Here is an 18,708-nt window from a genome sequence, read left to right as displayed (position 1 = left end):
GCACCCAGACAAAAGAGCCCAGTGGGACGCTAACTGCGTGTAACGTAAAAAAAAAAAAGGACAAAAAACTGCGTGTAACGTTCTTACACTTCCCCCGGGAGTCTTCAACTCAAACTTTAGGTCACTGGGTGAGGAGCCATAGAGTGGATTCTGACTCCACCTTTTGGCAATCTGGAAATATGCAGTAGATGATTGATTATGCATTTTCCAGTTAAACACAGTAGATTATACTGCATTTAAAAATATTTTGAATAAGCAAAACAACTATTTAATTTTACTATTGATTGAATATAAACTAATTTATCTTGAATGTTATTTTTTCAATGTTCATATTCGTGCAGTAAAAGTTATGCAGCATTTCATAAGCGTGCGATAAATGATATTCGTAGCAATGGAAGTATATCCATTACCTTCGTTTATTAATCTGTCGTTTAGGTGGAGATACTGTCTACATTTCACCACTCGATGGCGCCTCACTGCAATGTTTGGAGCCAGCCTACAGTAAAATTGTTGTGGACGAATTCCTTGTGCAATTGTTAAAAGTGATATAAGCCTTATATCTATTTTAAGTCTATATGTTCAAATGTGCACAGTAATGCAAGTTTTATTCTGTTTTATACAATACAAATACTGCAAACAGCGTAATTTATATTTGTTATTGTGAAAACGTTTGTTTTTGGAATAATAATCCCACGATATAAGGTTGTTGCAAATGCAACATCACGTGCATGTGTACCAACAATATGCAGTACAGAGAAATATCTAGTTACAAGGGGCAGCTGCAGGAGTGCACTGTTTCATAAAGTATTTATTATACTGAATGGGAAGGGTGCGGCCCACTCAATACTCCTCCAACTTTCTCACGAGACCAGACAAACCGAGTATTCACTTTCCTTATTGTTTGTTATAAAGTGGGCCATCATTTAGGACAATACAGCAGGAAAGCCTTTCGACTTTTGTTGGTGTGGGCTATGCTTAGTCTCTATTTAGCATTTAACTACATTTAATCATCCTGTAGGTAACTGTCAATGTATTTTTTGTGTGTAATTAATGAAAAAACATTGTGTATATTTTAAATGAACAAATACATTCCTTGTCTCTAAAACAGGGGTGCTCAAGTCCATACTCTTCACAATTTGTGTAAAAGTAATGTTTTAGAGGCAATTCTTTTGTGTGATGTGGAATAATCACATTCTGTCATCCCTTTTAAAACGTTCTCTGAATGGTTTTGAAGGCAGGTGAGCCAGACCCCGCCCCCTCCAGCGGTCGCCGCGTTCTGATTGGCTGGTTCGAACAGCACTAGCACAACAGCTTTGACGTATAAAAATGACTCGCTTGCTAACGTCCAGGTTTTCCTCAAGGAAAAGCCACCCGATTTGATGCAAATTTACAGAATTCCCAGAAAGACTTTTATCTCTACAGTGCTGTTGGTAAGTCCCGAATGTTGTATTTACACGCCAAATGTGTTGAAAGTTCTAGTAAAGTTCGCTGACTAAACAGAGGGTTTCTCCACTGAAAATACCTCGTGGAGAGGGAGGCGACGCCGTTTTCCATGTGTTTGATCTGCTATGCATTATTTGGCACTTTCTTCATGTAATATTAAAAACAAGAAAAACTCTTTAAGTTTGATAGATTCTAAAGAAACTTTATTTTTTGCTCTACTTTAATTGGTGTAGGAACCGAATTTCCAGCCCCAATCCTGCTTTAAATGGACTTTTAGATGTATTGTTGATATCGTGTTGTTAAACTACAGCCTGAAGTTTACACACACACACACACACACACACACACGTTTAACGTCTAACACACGTTTTCATCCTTGATTGGCAGGTGGTAATAAATGGTTAAGAGGATCTATGGTAGTCCATCTATCGTGGGAGGCTGCACCTGCTGATAAGATCATGTGTATGTTTGGGATGGGGGAGACTCAAAGTATTAGTAACGGATACTAATGCTGCTGAATTTGGACCCGAGTACGTGTCATGGAACTATTTTCTCATATTGATGTGAATAGTTGTAAATGCACTCACCGGTATACGCCCTTTGCACACTCATTGGTCATATGTGATTGTGAATATGACTTTTCCTACGCATTTTACTGTCAGTTTGACACAGTGCATTCAGAGTAGTAAACACAATATGGATGTATATTTGATATGGTTTCGATGGAGGAAAGAGGTTGAGGTAAAAGCTTTGCCCGGTGCTACCTGCAAATAGGAGGACAGGAGGGAATGATGTATGCTTATGTTTGGAGTGCCGTCATTTCATTCAGTTATTCAAATTGTAGTTTTGCCACCTTAGCCGTTAATGAATCAACTCAATGGCAAATTCAACAGGTTAATGTGCATCTTTTGACATCTGAAGCACTGTTTGTAGTATTTATGCCCAGGTAGGCCTTTTAAACAAAATGACAGCCCAAACAGGGACTCAAGTAGCCAGACTCTGTTTTTGCAACAAGTGTCATCATTATAGCATCCTGCATTGTCTAACTGAATGATTCAAATATGTTTTTGCAGTGTTTCCACTGTATGAACCTTACATTTGCCACTGCATTATGAAGAATACTAATCACATTTTATTTTTTTTCCCATAATTCATTGTATTAAAGCAGCCTTCATCATTCTGACTGTCTCTGTTGTCACCATCTGCTTGATCTTTGGCACTGCGCCTTGGATTTTGGGCCAGCCAAGGTCTTGAGAGATGCACACCGCAGATGAGACAAAAGCAAGCTTAATGAGTTAAATTACACGTGGTGGTACATATGGGCTGCGATGCTGCATCTGCGGACACAATGGAGACGATAATGAAATCGCAGATTACCCCTCATTCATTATGTGCATGTTGGGGGTTGTTGTTCGGTCTGTATGGTTCCATTTTAAAGCTGATCGAGCTGTAAATGCAACTAGAGGAGTTGTATGGGGTTGCACTGAGCTGTTTGGAGTTGTTATCTAATCGTCATGTGAATCAATTTGTGTAAGGCTAAGTGATGTCATCGCTGATCTGATGCTAGGCTTTACTCGCCCAAAATTAAAATAAGATTTTCCATGTAGTGTCCTCTTGTGTTTGTCCCCAAACTTGTCAATTTTTCTCAGATAAACAATGTCTTTGGTACCGGTATATAGTTTTCCATTCAGTTCTTTTGGAGTCTGGGGTGATTTGTCAGCAATATGTCAAATTTGATATGGCGATCCAATCGCTCTCATAATCTCATAATCCCCGTTTCGACTAATTTCCTTAGCGGGTCTGTCTGACTTCCTGTTCCTCTTTTCATCATCGTCCTAGTTTTGTGTCATCTAGTGGTCTTCTCATTAACAAAATTATCCATTTTCCGAACCACCTATCCTATGCAATATTTTTTATCTTGAGGTGTATTGATTATTAGCGTTTTTGTACATGAATGTGTCATCAGTTTAGGGTTGTAATTCGCCTGGTCTCAAAATGTCATTTGACCATTGCTTGGCCGATTAAGGTCAAAGATGCCCTCTTTGGAATACTACCCTTCTTCCCACCAGAGTTATTTTGTGACAAAAAAGTGGCTGATTAGGCTTAGCATGGTCAGCCTTTGCCCTTTCCTGGCTCTTTGCCTGTCCTGACCTTCACCGAAGAGGGGCCATAGAAAGAAGGTTTATCCACACCGGGCTTGAATATGTGCAGCATATCTACGGCTTTTACAAGTCCGACCATATATAGCGCTAGGATGGCATGTCACTTGATTATTGTATCTTGGATACGTATTTGTATTTTTGGGAGGGGGCGGGGAGGTCCAAACTGTTACCTTGGAGTCCAATAAAGAGCTCTACTCAGTACATGACTGTACATTTTCCCTTGGTGACACAAATGACTCCCACTGTAGTCGTATTTCTATCTTTGTAGCAACCTCATGATCATCCATCAGGACCGTTTAGATTGTCTTGTGAGGTTGGCTAGTTCAAATTGATTTACAGAGAGTCTGGCGCTGCAACTGAAGCGATGATGTAATGGTCATTAGTTGGCCTTTTGTGTGTTTGGGAAGAAGGTCATCGGTAACGGTTCAGACTTGGGCGCCTTGCCAGACAGGCCTGGATTCCGCTCTTATCAATGTGTTGACTGACTGACTCACCTCAGGAGGGAAGGAATTGCAGAACAATTGGAACAAGTTTTAAGGTAGGACTTCAGTATTGAGATACAATACAAAATTGAGAATAAAAAAATATTCTCAATATTGTTACCTCCAAACCCGCTGTTGGGACGCGATGCAGTGAAAGATTTGTGTGCATCTAACTTTAGTGCTGGTGCATCAAAGAAAAAAAATTGGGCGTACCAGTACAACCAGTTCAAGTAGTTGCTCAAGAGCCCTGCAATTTTTTTTCTTTTTTTTCCTCAATAGCAGGTCCTTGTGTTTGACCGTTGAGGTTCCATTTCCAAATCAAAGCTGACCAAAAATGTTTTGTGTAAATATGCTTACTTGACAAAATGGACGCCCCTGCCTTTAGCTGACCTGGAACCGTTTTTTGGGAGTACTTTTGTGGGTCTTCTGAAAGAAGCAGGACAATGGATGCTGATCCTGAGTCAGCATCGATGGTCTTACAAATCCTGAAGCGGACCTGATGGTGTGTTGTGAGCTGTGGATTAGCATCAACAAATCAAAATGGGATTGGCAGGTGGCTCGCACGCCTTCCAGCCTTTAAGATGAGCTTTACCTCCACCGTTTCACCTCCAAGGGAAGAGCCCTCAGACAAGGACAAGAGAATGGAGGCCAAGAAAGGTGTAATCCCTCTTGAAGACTGAGAGAGTCTTTCACCTTGGAAACGGGTTTTGCACCACTGTGAATTTCTTTCACAGCACTTGTACATATTTACTTTTTCATCCGTCTTTCAAATGAACCGGGCCCCATCTGTATTGAGAGGGGACGCTTGGTTGGAAATAAAACACTCCTGACAGGATAATTAAGTCCAGACACAAAGGGCTCAGCAGGAAGGACTTTAATAGAGGGGGGAGTTGGTATTCTCTCGGGAAAGTCAAGCCCGTCAGAACCCCTTTGGACCGCAGGGGAAGGGCGCAGAAGCTTCATTTGGTTGTGGTTCTGGCCACCAGCCACTTCACGCAGCAGGCACTGGGGACCTTTTCAAATTTAACGCACACTCATTGTTTGATAAAGTTATCAAGCCGAGGCTTTTTTAACACCACAAACCTAATTGGGGTTGATTTAGGTGCAAAATAGGATGCAAACACACGGCGGGAAGGTCGTAGTGTGCTCTGAGCTGAATGGGTCATGCAACCTGCCTTTTTGGATTTGTTTAAAAGTGACTCATAATTATATAAGGTTCGGGAGAAATGCCGTTAGTGTTCAAAAGACTCGTCATCATCTTTAGCATTTGCTTTGTTTAACATCCACAGAGCTAAATGAGTGGCAAAAAATGCTTGAAGTGTCCTTAAAACTGCACGTGGGCCAACTCTGAGTTATTTGTTACTCATGTTTGTAGCCCCCCTCCCGGCATTCCCGGTGCAGAGTGGTGTAAAATCAAAAGGACACTCGTCCGGAACGTTCTACTTTGAACTCCTTACATAATGTGTTCCGGTTTTCTATTAATTGAGTCGCACGGGCGCATCTCGGCTGCGTGTGCGCGCCACGTGCCGGCTGTATGTTGTGATGACGGCGCGTCGTGGAGGTGGATGCGTTCTGCTGTCTGGAATAGCGTTGATCCTCTTAACTGATTAGTGGCTGCGACGAGAGAAGGGGAGGCGACCTGCGTGGGAGGCATACGGACAGATGTCTAACCCCCCCCTCCACACACGTTCACAACATCCTTGTTTATTTCAGGCTCTGGACTCTCTAATGAGCTCCTTTTGTTTTAAAGCCACATACGCTCAAAGTCAAAGCTTCTACATTGTATAATATGATTAAAGTATAAACAGCGCTTTGGCCCCTATTTCTTTCCGAATTTTAGGTTTCCTCAGAAGCACTTAGTCAAATTATGCCATAGACTTTGATGGTTTCATTTCATAAAACTCACCCCAAAATGCAACCAGGAATGAAATACTAGTTTGGCCATAATCAGGATCTGGATACTGAGTAGGCATTCTTGTTAAGGTGGGGAAAAAGCTTGTTTGCTTCTCGAGGCAGCGAAGTGTTGGAGGATGTGGTTAAGCGATGAGTAAAGAGGGTTGTGGGACATTTTTTCCTTCTGGCAACCATTATAGAATTTGCGTGGAAGGGTTGAGTTGAGCCCTTCCCTTCCCTTTCCAAAGGGCCACTCCCAAGTTGACTGCGACCACAACACAAGGTTTGTCTTCGTTGCCCTCACTTTTTGACTTGTCTCGCCCTTCTTGGTGACATCTGACTGTGCATGTGGCGTTGCCATGTTGTTTCGCGGGCCTCTCACCAAATGCCTGCATGTTGATCAGAAGTGGATTGTTCCTTCCCTCTGAAATCCGAAATGTCACTGTTCTTCCAACTCTTTGTTCCGGTGACATTTCGGCACAATGCTTGAATAGTGTTGAAATTCTTGGAATCCAACTGTTCCGTCTTCCATTTGAACTTTATTGACCTTATGATATTATTCATTCCACGATGCCTCACAATTTGAGAGTTAATCCAAGAGCAGTGTTTGAACGACATTATTCTTGCCTATTTCTGAGAAGCCAGTTTTTCTTATAGCTATGGGCAGAATACAAAGTGTTATCAGGTCAGCTTGGACTTGAGCTAAAAAAGTTTGCTGAACTCTTGCCTTAGCCAGATGTTGGTGACTGAAATTGGGGGGTGGGGCTGAAAAGGATGTAGAGGTAGCCCCGCCGTCACACCTCCTGCTTCCAGTCTCATTTCATCCTACGACAGCCTGCTTGGGGAGTTCCTGGGTTGCGATGGGAAGGAGTAGTTGTGTGTGCGTGCGCGCGTGTGTGTGTGTTGCAGGGTTTGGGGGGGTGGATTGATGCAAAGAAAACAATGGAAGCTTTGTGAGGTTCCCGCCGTGACAGGATTGTTGGGGGCGAAGTTTGAAAGGGGTAGTCCAAGCATCGGCACTTCATTAGTCAGGGCCCTCCTTTTGCACCTCCTCCTGCTCCTATCCAGCCACAACTCCCCCCTCCCCTCCCTGTCATCCCTTCGCTCTCCCTCGTGTGTCGCCACTCTGGCCGGACAGCGCGGCACGAACGCATCTTAGCCGAGAGGGAAATGTGCTTATGAGGCCGGTTCCCTCACGTGGTCCTTTCCATTTTTTTGTCACTGAGGTGAGTGAGCTTTTGTTGTCATCTTTCCCGTCTTGTGCTGATTGCATCGCTGGACTGCTGTTTGATGACTGGCGGCGCCGCTGCGAGGCAGGCGTGGAATGAACGAGAGGAGCTTTTGGAGATGTTTGTGTATGACAGTGAAGTAACATATGTTTGATTGGAGGTTATGTGAGGTGATATTTGGAGGAGAGGGATGCCGCTGTGTGTGGTGGAGGAGTGGGAGGGGAGTGTTGCCTCAGCTGTGTTAACCAAATTATCAATGTTATTAGGATCTTCATGCTGGGATTGCTTTCCTCCCCCATTCCCATCCACCTCCCCCCTTTGACAAACACGCTCTCACACATGCACACACCCGCGGGGACAGTGGAGTTGAGGGTAATCCTTCACATCCTGTGTGGGAAAGGGCAAAAGAGGAGCACTCGGGCTAAGCACGTCACTTCCTGGTGCGAGTCACTTTTTAGTCAATAGAAATGAAGTGCTGCCCACGGACCACTAAGAATGATTTCTGTTCAAACCCGTCGACAATTAATCAGCACGGATGGAGTCGCTGAATGTGGTCTTTGGAAGCTGTGCGACTTGCCGGGTCATCAGCAGTCAGAAGACTCCGGCAATCAAAATGACTGACCCTCGTTGACCCAATTTGCAGTATTGCGACGTCAAAAAAAGATCATTGTTGAAGAAGAAACTTAAGGCTGGTCATAAATCTGGCCCAGGAAGCCACGATGGCAAACTACTATCATTTCTAGTTACAGTTGGCCCAATACGACCTTATTTGAAGGTATCGGGTACTCGTAGAGGCTGCCGGTACCATCTACTGATACTGAAATGGGAAAAAAAAACTAACATTGACACATCGGAAAATCATCATCTGCGTCAGAAAAGTATTTGTTCGTAAGTTTTTTTTGGTCATTTTATTGAATGAAATTTTATAATTCAAACATACCCAGGCATCTGAATATTCCTACTGGTATCGGTCTTAAAAGTGGTATCGAACATCCCTACATAATGCGTTTTTTTTCTTTATCTTCATAACATGATGGTGGCAAAGTTTTGTCCAAGACTCACTGATTGTAAAACACTTTTCAATTCAAATTAGTCCAATTTCAATAATACACCCCCTCAAACAACATATATATATTTTTTTAATTCCAAGTTGTTTGTCTGGGATTTTATCTTTTTTACATTTTTTTTCTGGTCTATTTCCGCAGAATGAAGAAGTGAATCATCTGCGATCGCAGTCATGGCTGTCCAAACTGGCATCCAGGTAAGTTCATGAATGAATTGATGCCGTTTTCTAGGTCAGAGGGACAATGCCAGGCGGAAACCCAAAGCGTTGTTTTTTTGGAGCGTTTCTGCTCCTTTTGGGCACCACCCAGCTAAGCCAGTCTTTGTTTTGGATTACGTTAGCGGCACACTATGTGCAGCTCCCTGGCTGTTATTTTGATAAGATTACAAAAAAAAAAAAAATGGAGACACCTGTCTCTCACCCAGCAACTGAAACAAGCCCACCTGTGTCACAGCACGCAGTCTTGTTCTCGTTCTGCGTGTCTGGCGTTCCGCTCTCAGGACCCCGAGGAGTGTCTTTGTGCATTTTTTTGGGAGGGGTGGCTGGAATGCAATCCAAATTTTTTTCCTCCTTCCCCTCCCACCAACCAAAGTCAACCAAGTGAAGATCCAAAACAACAAAAGTGTCAAGTTACATTTTTGCATTGCTCTTCATGGTATGTGAAACTGTGCATCCCCCGGTGTGTTGTGTTGGGACACATTAAAGCCCTGGGCTACATAAAAAAAAAAAAGATATCTGTAAAATTAGTGATTTTTCATGAGTGGTTTCACAGCATCAACTAAAATAATAAAGATTTCCGTTATCCAAGAGCCCCCCTGGTGATATCGATCCATAACCGACCGTAATGACTGTGGTTGCGTCACGCACGTTGAACAGCGGCGCGCTCAATAAACCGCTCACTCGTGCTGAAAAAGGACGCGCTCGTGGGTGGGAGCACAAGTAGCATATGTGCATGTCTCCCAACGCGTCATTAAAAGTGAGCATCTGCGAGTTGGCTTGATTTGTCACGTGCGTCCGCTGGCAAAGTTATGTAATGGACTGGAGCAAACAATAGCTTCAAGCGCTAGAGAATAGATTGAGGAGTCTTAATGAGGCTTTTAAACGGAAGGGACATCTCGAAGGTCTCCAGGGAATTTATGATGTCATGTGTCGAGTGAAGAAAAACAACACTGACTGAATCAAGTCGTGTCCATATTCATGTCTGATTGACTTCAGCTGTTTTCCCCTAAAAAGAAAAAAGCCTAATAATCGCCGGACAAAGATCTTATAAAATCCGTTTTCAGGCCTTTGACATGGTCCAAATTGTTGCATTTGAAGTCTCTGTTCCACCCGTCTGTATTCCACGCTTCATAACAAAATCGTCCCAACACATGGGAACATGTGTTTGTGTCTGAGGAAACCAAGGTTAAGATAATAATAAGCCTGCAACACTTCTCAAAGGTAACACCGTACGTATAGTGAAGCATGTTGGTGGCAACATCATCCTTGGTGTTGTTCTTCAGCTGGAGGGCCTTTGAAAAGCTGGAAGGAATTATGAACAGTTCGAAATAGCAGGTTTCTGCTAGGGTAAAAAAAAAAGACAGAAAAAGCCTACTAGAACAGCAAAAATTGATTCTGTCTCACCCGTAGGCAATTGGTGGCAGCTCCTTCTACTTTGACTCACAAAGATTAAAAAAAAATAATCGTACAGGTTCTGGCTCACTTTAATGGTGAAAAAGTATTTACTGTATCTTTATCATTTTTTTTGGACCGCATACATGCGTACTTCGAAAGTGCTATCAGATTGTCTTGGGTACACATTTCGCCGTTACCTTTGACCTTATTACAATTCCAGGAGACTTGTGGGTATAAGTGGCTCAAGTTAAGAGCATCGGCTAAACTCGATGAGTGTAAAATCTAATGTTCGGGCACATGCTGATTTAATTCTCCACTGTAAGGTTGCTGGATTATCAGCAGACATTCCTGCGGGCCCAATGAAAAAAGGCGCTTTAAGGAAATGCTCAACTGGCTAATCTGGGAACACTAATCTGCTTGCAATGGAGATCTGTGTTGAAGAATTAAATGAGTACATTGGCTGGCATTTTTTTATTTTGAACATAACGTCTTGTAAATGCTACACGCCTTAGTGTCTAATTAGCCGGATGTCATGCGTATGTCGCAGCGCGCCGCCCCACCGGCGGACTTTTGTTATGTAACGTGCGTTTGTCCAGCTGGGTCGATTCAGCTCTTTTGATTCAAGGTCACGTTTTCACTTTCGAACATCAGGTGTGTGCGCGTGCGTGTGTGTGTGTGCGCGCATGAGTCTGTTTGTGTGCCTCTTTATCTACATGTGCTGCACTTGGGTGGAAAGGTCATTTCGGAGGCGTTTGCTCCAGCTGTTAGCCAAACTCTCATTGTCACGTTACCTCCAGGGCCTTTTTTTTTTTTTTTTTTTGTTACCTAATAAAATTAGACAACAAATTCATTAGATTAAATGAGTCAAAGTTGCCCGCAGTGGAATTAACTCTACTAATTGTATAAATAACTTTGGTTAACTTTTACTTCGTTGTGAAACCCATGTCATGCATGGGAAAACGTTGCTTTCAAATTTGAAAAACATCCTTCAGGATGATCTTATGAGTAATAATAACAGTTTTTCCGGCGTAATAGCTCATCTTCAATTTTGAGGAGTATTGTAACAATACATTGTCAAAGTAAGGCTAGGCTGAGGAACGGGAGCAAAAGTATCCCACAGGGTGAACATTTCTTCATAATACAGTCTGCGGTCATAATTCGGTCTCTGTTCCTCTGCCCACAAGGTTTCCTGTTTATGGGCAGAACGTGAACTCAAATGTTTCAAGGCCCGGACAAGACTCTGCCTTGTTTCCAACACAATAACTCAGCCCAGTGGAAGGAATATCGCTGTGTGACATGTAATGGACATCGAGATTATAGCCCTAAGCATGCAGGGGCGGGGTCGTCTTGCAATACGTTGCGTAACATCTGTCCGGATGACTCATCTTAATGGACATCTGCTTGTGATTTCTCGATCGCTTGTAAACAACGAAGGAATGTATTGAAGGGCCGGCCTTTGTGTTTGGAGAGCTGAAGCAGGCAAGGCTTGCGACGGAGGAGATGGATATGAGAGGACGCGAGTGCGAGGAGCCGGGATCAGTGGCTCGCCGCAGGCGCATCGTTTGACGCCCATTCAGGCAGTCAAGTGCAAAGCGCGCCGCTCTTTCTTGACGTGCCTCTCGGAGGCTCCAGCAGCTGTGAGGTCTACTTTTACAGCGAAGCCCTCTTTAGCACACAAGATACGTCCGCACCATTTCCCGTCAGTGTGTTATATGAAATTGTATTCTATCAAAAGTAGTACAAGTATCGAACATCCCTAGCAATAGTCGTCATTTTTTGCAAAGGATAAAGAATATATGCCTGTGTTGTTCCTCTGTTTGGGTGCAAATATCAAAGTGTTACAACGCCACAACACTGCTGCTATTTATGAGCCTGTTTTTAGTGTTTTGCGTCGTTCACTGTCTGACAAAATGCCGCTTGTTGTGAGTTGAGCCGTGTGGTGGCGCTGAACTCAAGTTCAAGCCATATCAATGTCTGTGGGAATGACCGTTACTATAGTTTAGTTGTATATCTTTTCTGTCATTTCTCTTTGTTTTTACTTATGCTTCATTTCTTCAAGTAGACCTCAATATTGCAGCAAATGTTGTGGCAGAAAAAAAAAGCGCGTGACATCTCCTCCAAACGGGGTCATCGAAACTGCCACCCACTGCAGGGGGAAACGGAGCAGTTCAAATCGCAACGAGTCACTGCTGGGTTGTGGGGGGAGAAGGAAAACCACTAAATACACAGTTTTCCTTTCTTGAATTTTTCTGCTTTTTTCATCACCATAGTGCGAAAGCCGTCTTTGCGCTGTCGTCTGACTGCCAACAAGCAACCTGATCTGTGGTGTCAGAAACGATACAATAAAAGCCTGCAACACCCACGAGTATTTGGCACGTCTTCAGTGGCAAACAATTGACTTTCGGTGTGTCACATGACTCCAGCGGCGGTCGTAGTCATAGTAGTTGTCTGATCGACCTTGATGTGGAAACACAACACCTTATTGGGCGGCGACGTTTAAAAGTCAATAAAGACTACATTTCTTTTCGGTCTTCCGACTGACCGTCCGTTCCTCGGCAGGTATGGTTTGGCGAGAGGTTTGACGCCCCGGTGCTGAGCCCGCGGAGTCCCCGCAGCCCGTTGGCGCAGCGGCACGGCCCCGGCCTGGCCGACGTCTTCCAGTACGACCAGTGGCTGGCCGTGCGGCATGAAGCCACCCTGGTGCCCATGCAGGAGGATCTCGCCATCTGGCTCACAGGCATGCTGGGTATGTTGGACTCAGCTGATTCCTCCAGTCTGTGCCATTATTCTGGCATCTTTTGTCCCCTTTCAGTTCAGAATGGAGCAGGGAGGAAATTGAAACGGGCCTAAGTGTCGTTTTTAGTATCACCCATTCAAGATTTCTCACCAGGAATGCGGGGTGCGGTGAACGAGATTTATCGGCAACGTGACCGGGAGCCGTAAAAGTCAGGTGCTGGGGAGTTACGTTTCAAGTCACTTTTGTTGTGCTGGTTACAACAAAAAATAAAAATAGTGGAGCAATCTTTGTCACTTAGTGCTGTGCCCATTGTGGACTTTGTCCCCCATGAGAATTCAGTGGAGATCCCTTAAGGGACATATTTAGAAAGGAAGTCCATAGGAGGGGCCCAACTCTTTCAGGAACTTTTTTTTTTTTTTTTCTAAGCGCTTTTTAACGCTTTTTTTTTTTTTTTAACAGAGGAGGAGGTGAGGGCCGAGTTCTTCATGGAGGAGCTTAACAACGGCGTGAAGCTCTGCCATCTCATCGGCGTCCTGCAGACTAAGATCGCCCAGAGTTGCCCCTCTGCACTCGGCAAGGTGAGTCGGCGCGGAACAAAAAAAACGTCTCGTCAGCCAAAAGCCTGGATGCCGATTGACAACAACATAATTGTTTTGTCTGAGCTTTCATGACCTAAGCTCAACCACCACTACTCATTCATTTTATTTATTTATTATTATTATTTTTTTACCCAACAGCTCTTTCCCACGAGGAAGGTTGCCTGTAAGCGTGACGCGTCTCCAGGCTCCTTCTTCGCCCGCGACAACACCGCCAACTTCCTCTCCTGGTGTCGGCACATCGGCGTGGAAGAGACGTACCTCTTTGAGTCCGAGGGCCTCGGTAGGTTGCGTCTGATTGTCAAAGGGATTTTCTTCTGTTTATACAACCGAACTTTGGCTTTGCAAATTCAGAACAAAGAGCCTTATTCACCCCCCAAAATATATTCAAATCCTATTCATGCCCAGCACACACGGGCAAAAGAAATAAGCACATTTACGCAAACCGTGTTACGTCATTCAATTTACGTTCTGCCATTTGCACACAGTCACACATTTTAGGAATTAGAGCTGTCAGATTGTTCATTAAAAAAAAAAAAAAAAAAGATACCTTCCAGTCGCATGTAATTCAGTTGTCAACTCGATGTTGTTTTTGCTCATTAAAAGAACTCGTCTTAAATGTGACATTTTTCCGCAAAGGCGTTTCAGGAAAGAAAATGCTTCATTTGGTAAATGCTGCCTAATGCCGCGAGCTCCAGTCGAGGTGATTAGCAGAACATGTTCTTTTAATCCGCATGTCTTAATGATGTAATAGGATCTGTCCAACAAGGCAATCAACGCCGAGTACTTTTATTTCTTTATTTTCGTTTTGAATTGCCGATAACTTCATGACTAGTGATAGCTCTCCTAAAACAAAATCGCACAAGCGGAGCAAGTGAGGCCGTAAGCTGTTATATTAATATCCCTGTATTTCAGCTCTCTGCTCCAAATCTGTGTTCCCTTCTGCATGATTCACCCAGCATCCCCCTTCGGGGAATCGTGAACTTGCTTTCATGTCACGTTTTCAAGCGTTGCACCTCTGTCGGATGTTGTCAAAGAACAAGAGGCGAGGGGACAGCTGCTGCCTCGCGTTATTCCCTCGCAGAGTTGGCATGTTCACTTTTTGTCTCTTTACGTGTGCCGTGCAGTGCTACACAAGGAGCCCAGGCAGGTCTGCCTCTGTCTGCTGCAAATCGGGCGCATCGTGTCCAAGTAAGTCTTCCGAGATGTGACTTTTTACAACAAATTGTGAGAAACATCCGACGTAATAGATTGGCTTGTCAGGTATGGCGTGGAGCCGCCTGTGCTGGTGAAGCTGGAGAAGGAGATTGAGCTGGAGGAGACCCTGCTGCTGTCCGAGGAGCCGCCAGCAGCCGTCCAGACCTTCAGCGTGTGCTGCCAGCATGGTGGCCTCTACCAGTCAGGGGTGAGTGAGTGTGGGGAAATTAACTCCATTCTAGTTTCGTCTTCCTGCCACATTCCAAAAACATGCATATTAGCCTCGCTGGAGACCCTGTATTGTTTTGCATTCAGCTATTGGACTTAGTTGTGTTAAATTAAAGCTTGTGATCGATCAAAGTGTTTGTCACGTTAAATCTACTACAAAGAGTGTCACAATACAGAGAAAAGATGATGGAGATTATTTAAATTTCAAAGTGCGCACACACTACCAAATACTACTACTACTAAATAATGCAACTGTTGTTGTTGGTATTTAAATGAATTTGTATACAGTTTTGTAGTATTTTATAGATTCCAACATTTTTGAGGGTCATTTTCTCTCTGTTATGGACGTGATCACTGAATTCATTTGTGATATGCACGTGCCCTCACCTCCATGATGTCAAGCAGCGACATCACTTTTTGGTGTCACGCGCGCGCCCCACTTGCGCCGGCCACCTCTGCCGCTTGACTGGCCGGCCGCGGGGGCCTGACGCACCGTAGCTGACCGCGTGACGCTCCCGCGGGCGCTCCGTGACTCGCTGCGGCACGTGGCGTTGGAAGAAACTCACAGAAATGCACTTGGTGTTGGCTTTTTATTGTGACGTCAGATGGATTTAGCTTCCTGTCTTGATTTGTGGCAAACACTGCCAAGCGACGCTAAGAATAACTGCACCCATTGAAATGGAATCAATTCCAAAACATAAGTAGCTCCAAATATGCAGCCGGGAGATGATGATGATCTTGATATCCACATGCATTATCATGCTCAAGTTGCCTTCAAGCCATCCGCTGTTTTCTTTTGCCCATTCGTATTTTAATTGTAGTGAATTCCACAAAATCAAGCCCTCCTCACAGTGCCCCATTGTGCCTTTTTCTTCCTTTTCAGGAGCATGGCGTTGACGAGCCGCCTTGCTGCAACTGCTCCAACAGGGTGTCCATTGAGTACCTGTCAGAGGGTCGCTACCGGCTTGGGGACAAGACCATCTTTATTCGGGTGAGAGTCCCACACACACACACACACACACACACACACAGAGCACTGATATTCCACATCGGTAATCCAAACTCTCAAAGGGGCAGTGTGTATTGAGAAGGATCCCGTTGTTCCGTCAGGAATTCGATATTCCCTGTGTGCATAATTACCTGAAACCAGAAAGAACTTGTTTTCTGCATACAGAGCCATTGCTTTCTCCATAGTTGTTGTTTTGGCTCTGTTAAAAAAAAAATAAAAATTGTTTGTGTAGATACCGGACACAACATTGCATACAGTCACCAAAGTTGCAAAGTAGGCACCCGTAATTAATGCCTAAACAATTTAAATTGGTCTTAGCGTCTGCTTATTGGATCACCATGGAGCCGGGCTTTATGTTAGCTTTACCTTATAGCCGCTATCACGTGCATGTGGTTGACTTGCAAAAAATCTAAATCCACAGGCCGAGGTTTTGTTCAAAAAAGTATGTTAAATAATATTGTATTATTTAGCAGCAAATGGTGTTTTGAAATTTCAGATGTGTGGGAATCCTTTTATTTGTGTCCCCTCCTTGTCCAATATGTCCCAGAGTGTTACCTTCTTCCCTATAAATCCAGTGTTTACATGTTAGTAAACAGTGTGGGCTCAGGTAAGCTGGTTATCCTCCAACGGATGACCGCGTTAGTCGATTACATCATGAGCCACAGTGCCAAACAAGCGCTTCTTCGTGATGAGTTGACATTAAAGTAAATGTGTCGTTGTCCTCAGATGCTTCACGGCAAACACGTGATGGTTCGCGTCGGGGGCGGCTGGGACACGCTGCGCGGCTTCCTCACCAAGTACGACCCGCTGCGCGTGCTTCAGTTCACCACCCTGGAGCAGAAGATCCTGGCCTTCCAGAAGGGCCCGCCCGGTTTGGGCGGCCACCACGGCAACGCGGCGGCAACGGCGGCGCCGCCTCCCGAGATGGACCCCATGGCGGCCGTCGACGACCTCATCTCCTCCTCGTCCTCCAGCTCGTCGTCGTCCTCCTCGTCCTCGGGCTCGGCCTGCAAGGCGTCGCCGCCCGCCGCGGGTCAGACGTGTCGCTCCTACGCGGCCTCGCCCGCCTGCACGCCCACGCTAGCCAGGAAAGGGGCTGGCGTGGCGCCAAAGAAGAACCTCCAAATAACGCCGCCTGCCCCCAGGAAGCCCACCCAGCTGCCCCTGCCTGTCACCACCAAAGCCGCCTCCTCCTCATCATCATCATCTTCTTCTTTGTCCAGCACACCTGCGGGCGGCTCCAAGCAGTCGCCCAGTCCGCTGCAGGGGCAGCGCAGACCCGCAACGCCCCAAGCAGACCCGTTCGCCGCGTCCAAACTGAGGCTTAGACCGCCCACTCGGATCCCCGGCTCTCAGCCGAGGAGTCCGGTCTGCCCCGAGCCTTCTTCCAAATGCCCCAAACCATCCAGCCCCACCGCCGCCACCCCCGTGCCTCGCCCCGCCACCGCCCCGAAAGATGCCCGACCCCCGACGGGCGCCAACCAACGCTCCCGCCTCGCGCAGCGCCGCCCCGGCTCCCCCGCCTCGCGCCTCCGTTTAGAGACGGCGAGGCGGGTTCGGGTGGCGGCGCGTGCCGCGGCCACGCCCGTTCCGCCATCTCGCCCGGCCTCCCCAGCTATGCCAAAACCCGCTCCCCCTATGCCCGTTAAAGACACCGCAGCCAAAACCAAGGGGCCGGCCTCGGCCAAGGATTCCGCCCCCCCCCAACGAGGAATTGTTGCCCCTTGGCGTCACCCCGGGGCCAACGCTGCCCTCTCCTCCAACATTAAAGCCAACCCGAAAGAAAGCACCACAACACAGAAGGCAGGACCGAAAGCGTCCGCGTCGACTAACATCATCAAACCCGAGTTGACTCATGTCGCGGCCCCTCAGAAGACCACCCCCGATGTCAAAGCGAAGACCGAAACCGGCACCAGCAGGAAGATCCCACAGTACAGAGGCAAGCGCGAAGACCCTTATTTCGAAATGAACTGTCGGAGAAGGCCAAAGACGTGATGGGAGGGGCCTCGTGACAAGGGGGAAAAAAAAAAAAAAAATCAGCACTTGTTTTTCCTCCTTTTAAACTAATCCTTACTGAATGATGTCTACTGCTAAATTGTTTTATAGTAGGGGGGTGTCCAAAGTTTTTCGTAAACGTCGCTAAAAAACAAACGACTAGCCCCAAATGGCCTTCAGGCCATAGATTGGACACCCGTGTTTTGTAGCATATTTCATCCAAAAGGGTCGACGGTTCGTACGTTTTGTCTTTGTGGTGAAAGAATTGACGGTTCCTCTCTAAACTACCTACTTAACAGTTACTTATGTTTACATTTACACATGCAGCAGTCGTAACGTTTGCCCAAAGTGAGCATCGGAAGGAGAAAAGGCTACCAAAGTCGTGTGTGTCATTTTTAAGCCACACAACTGGAACTCGAATGATTTTATTTCTCCAGCGAGTGATGGATAACGAAACCTTGCCGCCATCAAGATCAAGTCCTCTGTCATGTGCCTTCATCACAAATCAGAGCGAATGGCATTAGAATGTATTAGATGATGGGTGGGTGAAGGGGATTTTTTTTCTGTTTTTATGGAACTTGCACAGTGTGTACAAACACTTTTTAAGGAGAAAAAGGTTACAGATAAACTACTGATCAAACACTTTTTTAATTTTTTGTTTTACTGGGCCATGCCATCACTTTCAGTGCACATTCAAAGCAGTATAGATTTTTTTTTTAATTTCTATGTTGGTGTGTGTGTGTTGAAATTCTAGTTTTCTATGTAGTGTTTGTTTTATGTTCATAAATAGAGTATTTAGAGACTATTAAAAGGCTTTCCCCCCTTCTGTGTTTGGCACTTTACAGAAACCTTTGTCACATTTTGAATGTTGATTGTGTCTATTGTCCCAGATACTTTTTCATGTGATTGTTTTTGATTAAATTGGTTAAAATCCCTCTTGGCTTGTTTAATTCAAAGAGGAGAATACAACTATGCATTTTAACGCCGCGTTTCCACCTTGCCTCGTTATTATGAACGCCCAATACCAACAAACTTTGTTCAAAATACGTATATATTTATT

At 45.2% G+C, this 18,708-nt stretch overlaps 1 protein-coding gene across 2 annotated transcripts; it reads left to right on the top strand.

Annotated features, from left to right (window-relative positions):
• Nucleotides 1–1,322: 1,322 nt before the first annotated feature.
• On the top strand, nucleotides 1,323–18,582 carry gas2l3 (growth arrest-specific 2 like 3). Of its 2 annotated transcripts, none has more exons than XM_086022224.1 (9): nucleotides 1,323–1,430; nucleotides 8,415–8,470; nucleotides 12,446–12,632; nucleotides 13,083–13,201; nucleotides 13,361–13,502; nucleotides 14,347–14,410; nucleotides 14,483–14,624; nucleotides 15,528–15,635; nucleotides 16,380–18,582. In XM_086022224.1, exons 2-9 carry the CDS (start codon nucleotides 8,447–8,449, stop codon nucleotides 17,646–17,648), a joined length of 2,055 nt encoding a protein of 684 aa, XP_085878350.1. In that variant the 5' UTR covers nucleotides 1,323–1,430; nucleotides 8,415–8,446; the 3' UTR covers nucleotides 17,649–18,582. The 2 variants fall into 2 exon arrangements, with proteins under 2 accessions (XP_085878350.1, XP_085878351.1); XM_086022225.1 differs by lacking the exon at nucleotides 1,323–1,430 and adding an exon at nucleotides 6,829–7,206.
• The last annotated feature ends 126 nt before the right edge of the window (nucleotides 18,583–18,708 follow it).

The sequence above is a fragment of the Filicampus tigris genome, chromosome 22 (genome assembly GCF_054856515.1).
Source record: "Filicampus tigris isolate MCC_2025a chromosome 22, RoL_Ftig_1.0, whole genome shotgun sequence".
NCBI classification, from domain to species: domain Eukaryota; kingdom Metazoa; phylum Chordata; class Actinopteri; order Syngnathiformes; family Syngnathidae; genus Filicampus; species Filicampus tigris.
Note: the sequence above shows the minus strand (reverse complement) of the source record. Positions and strands in the feature narration are given on the sequence as shown.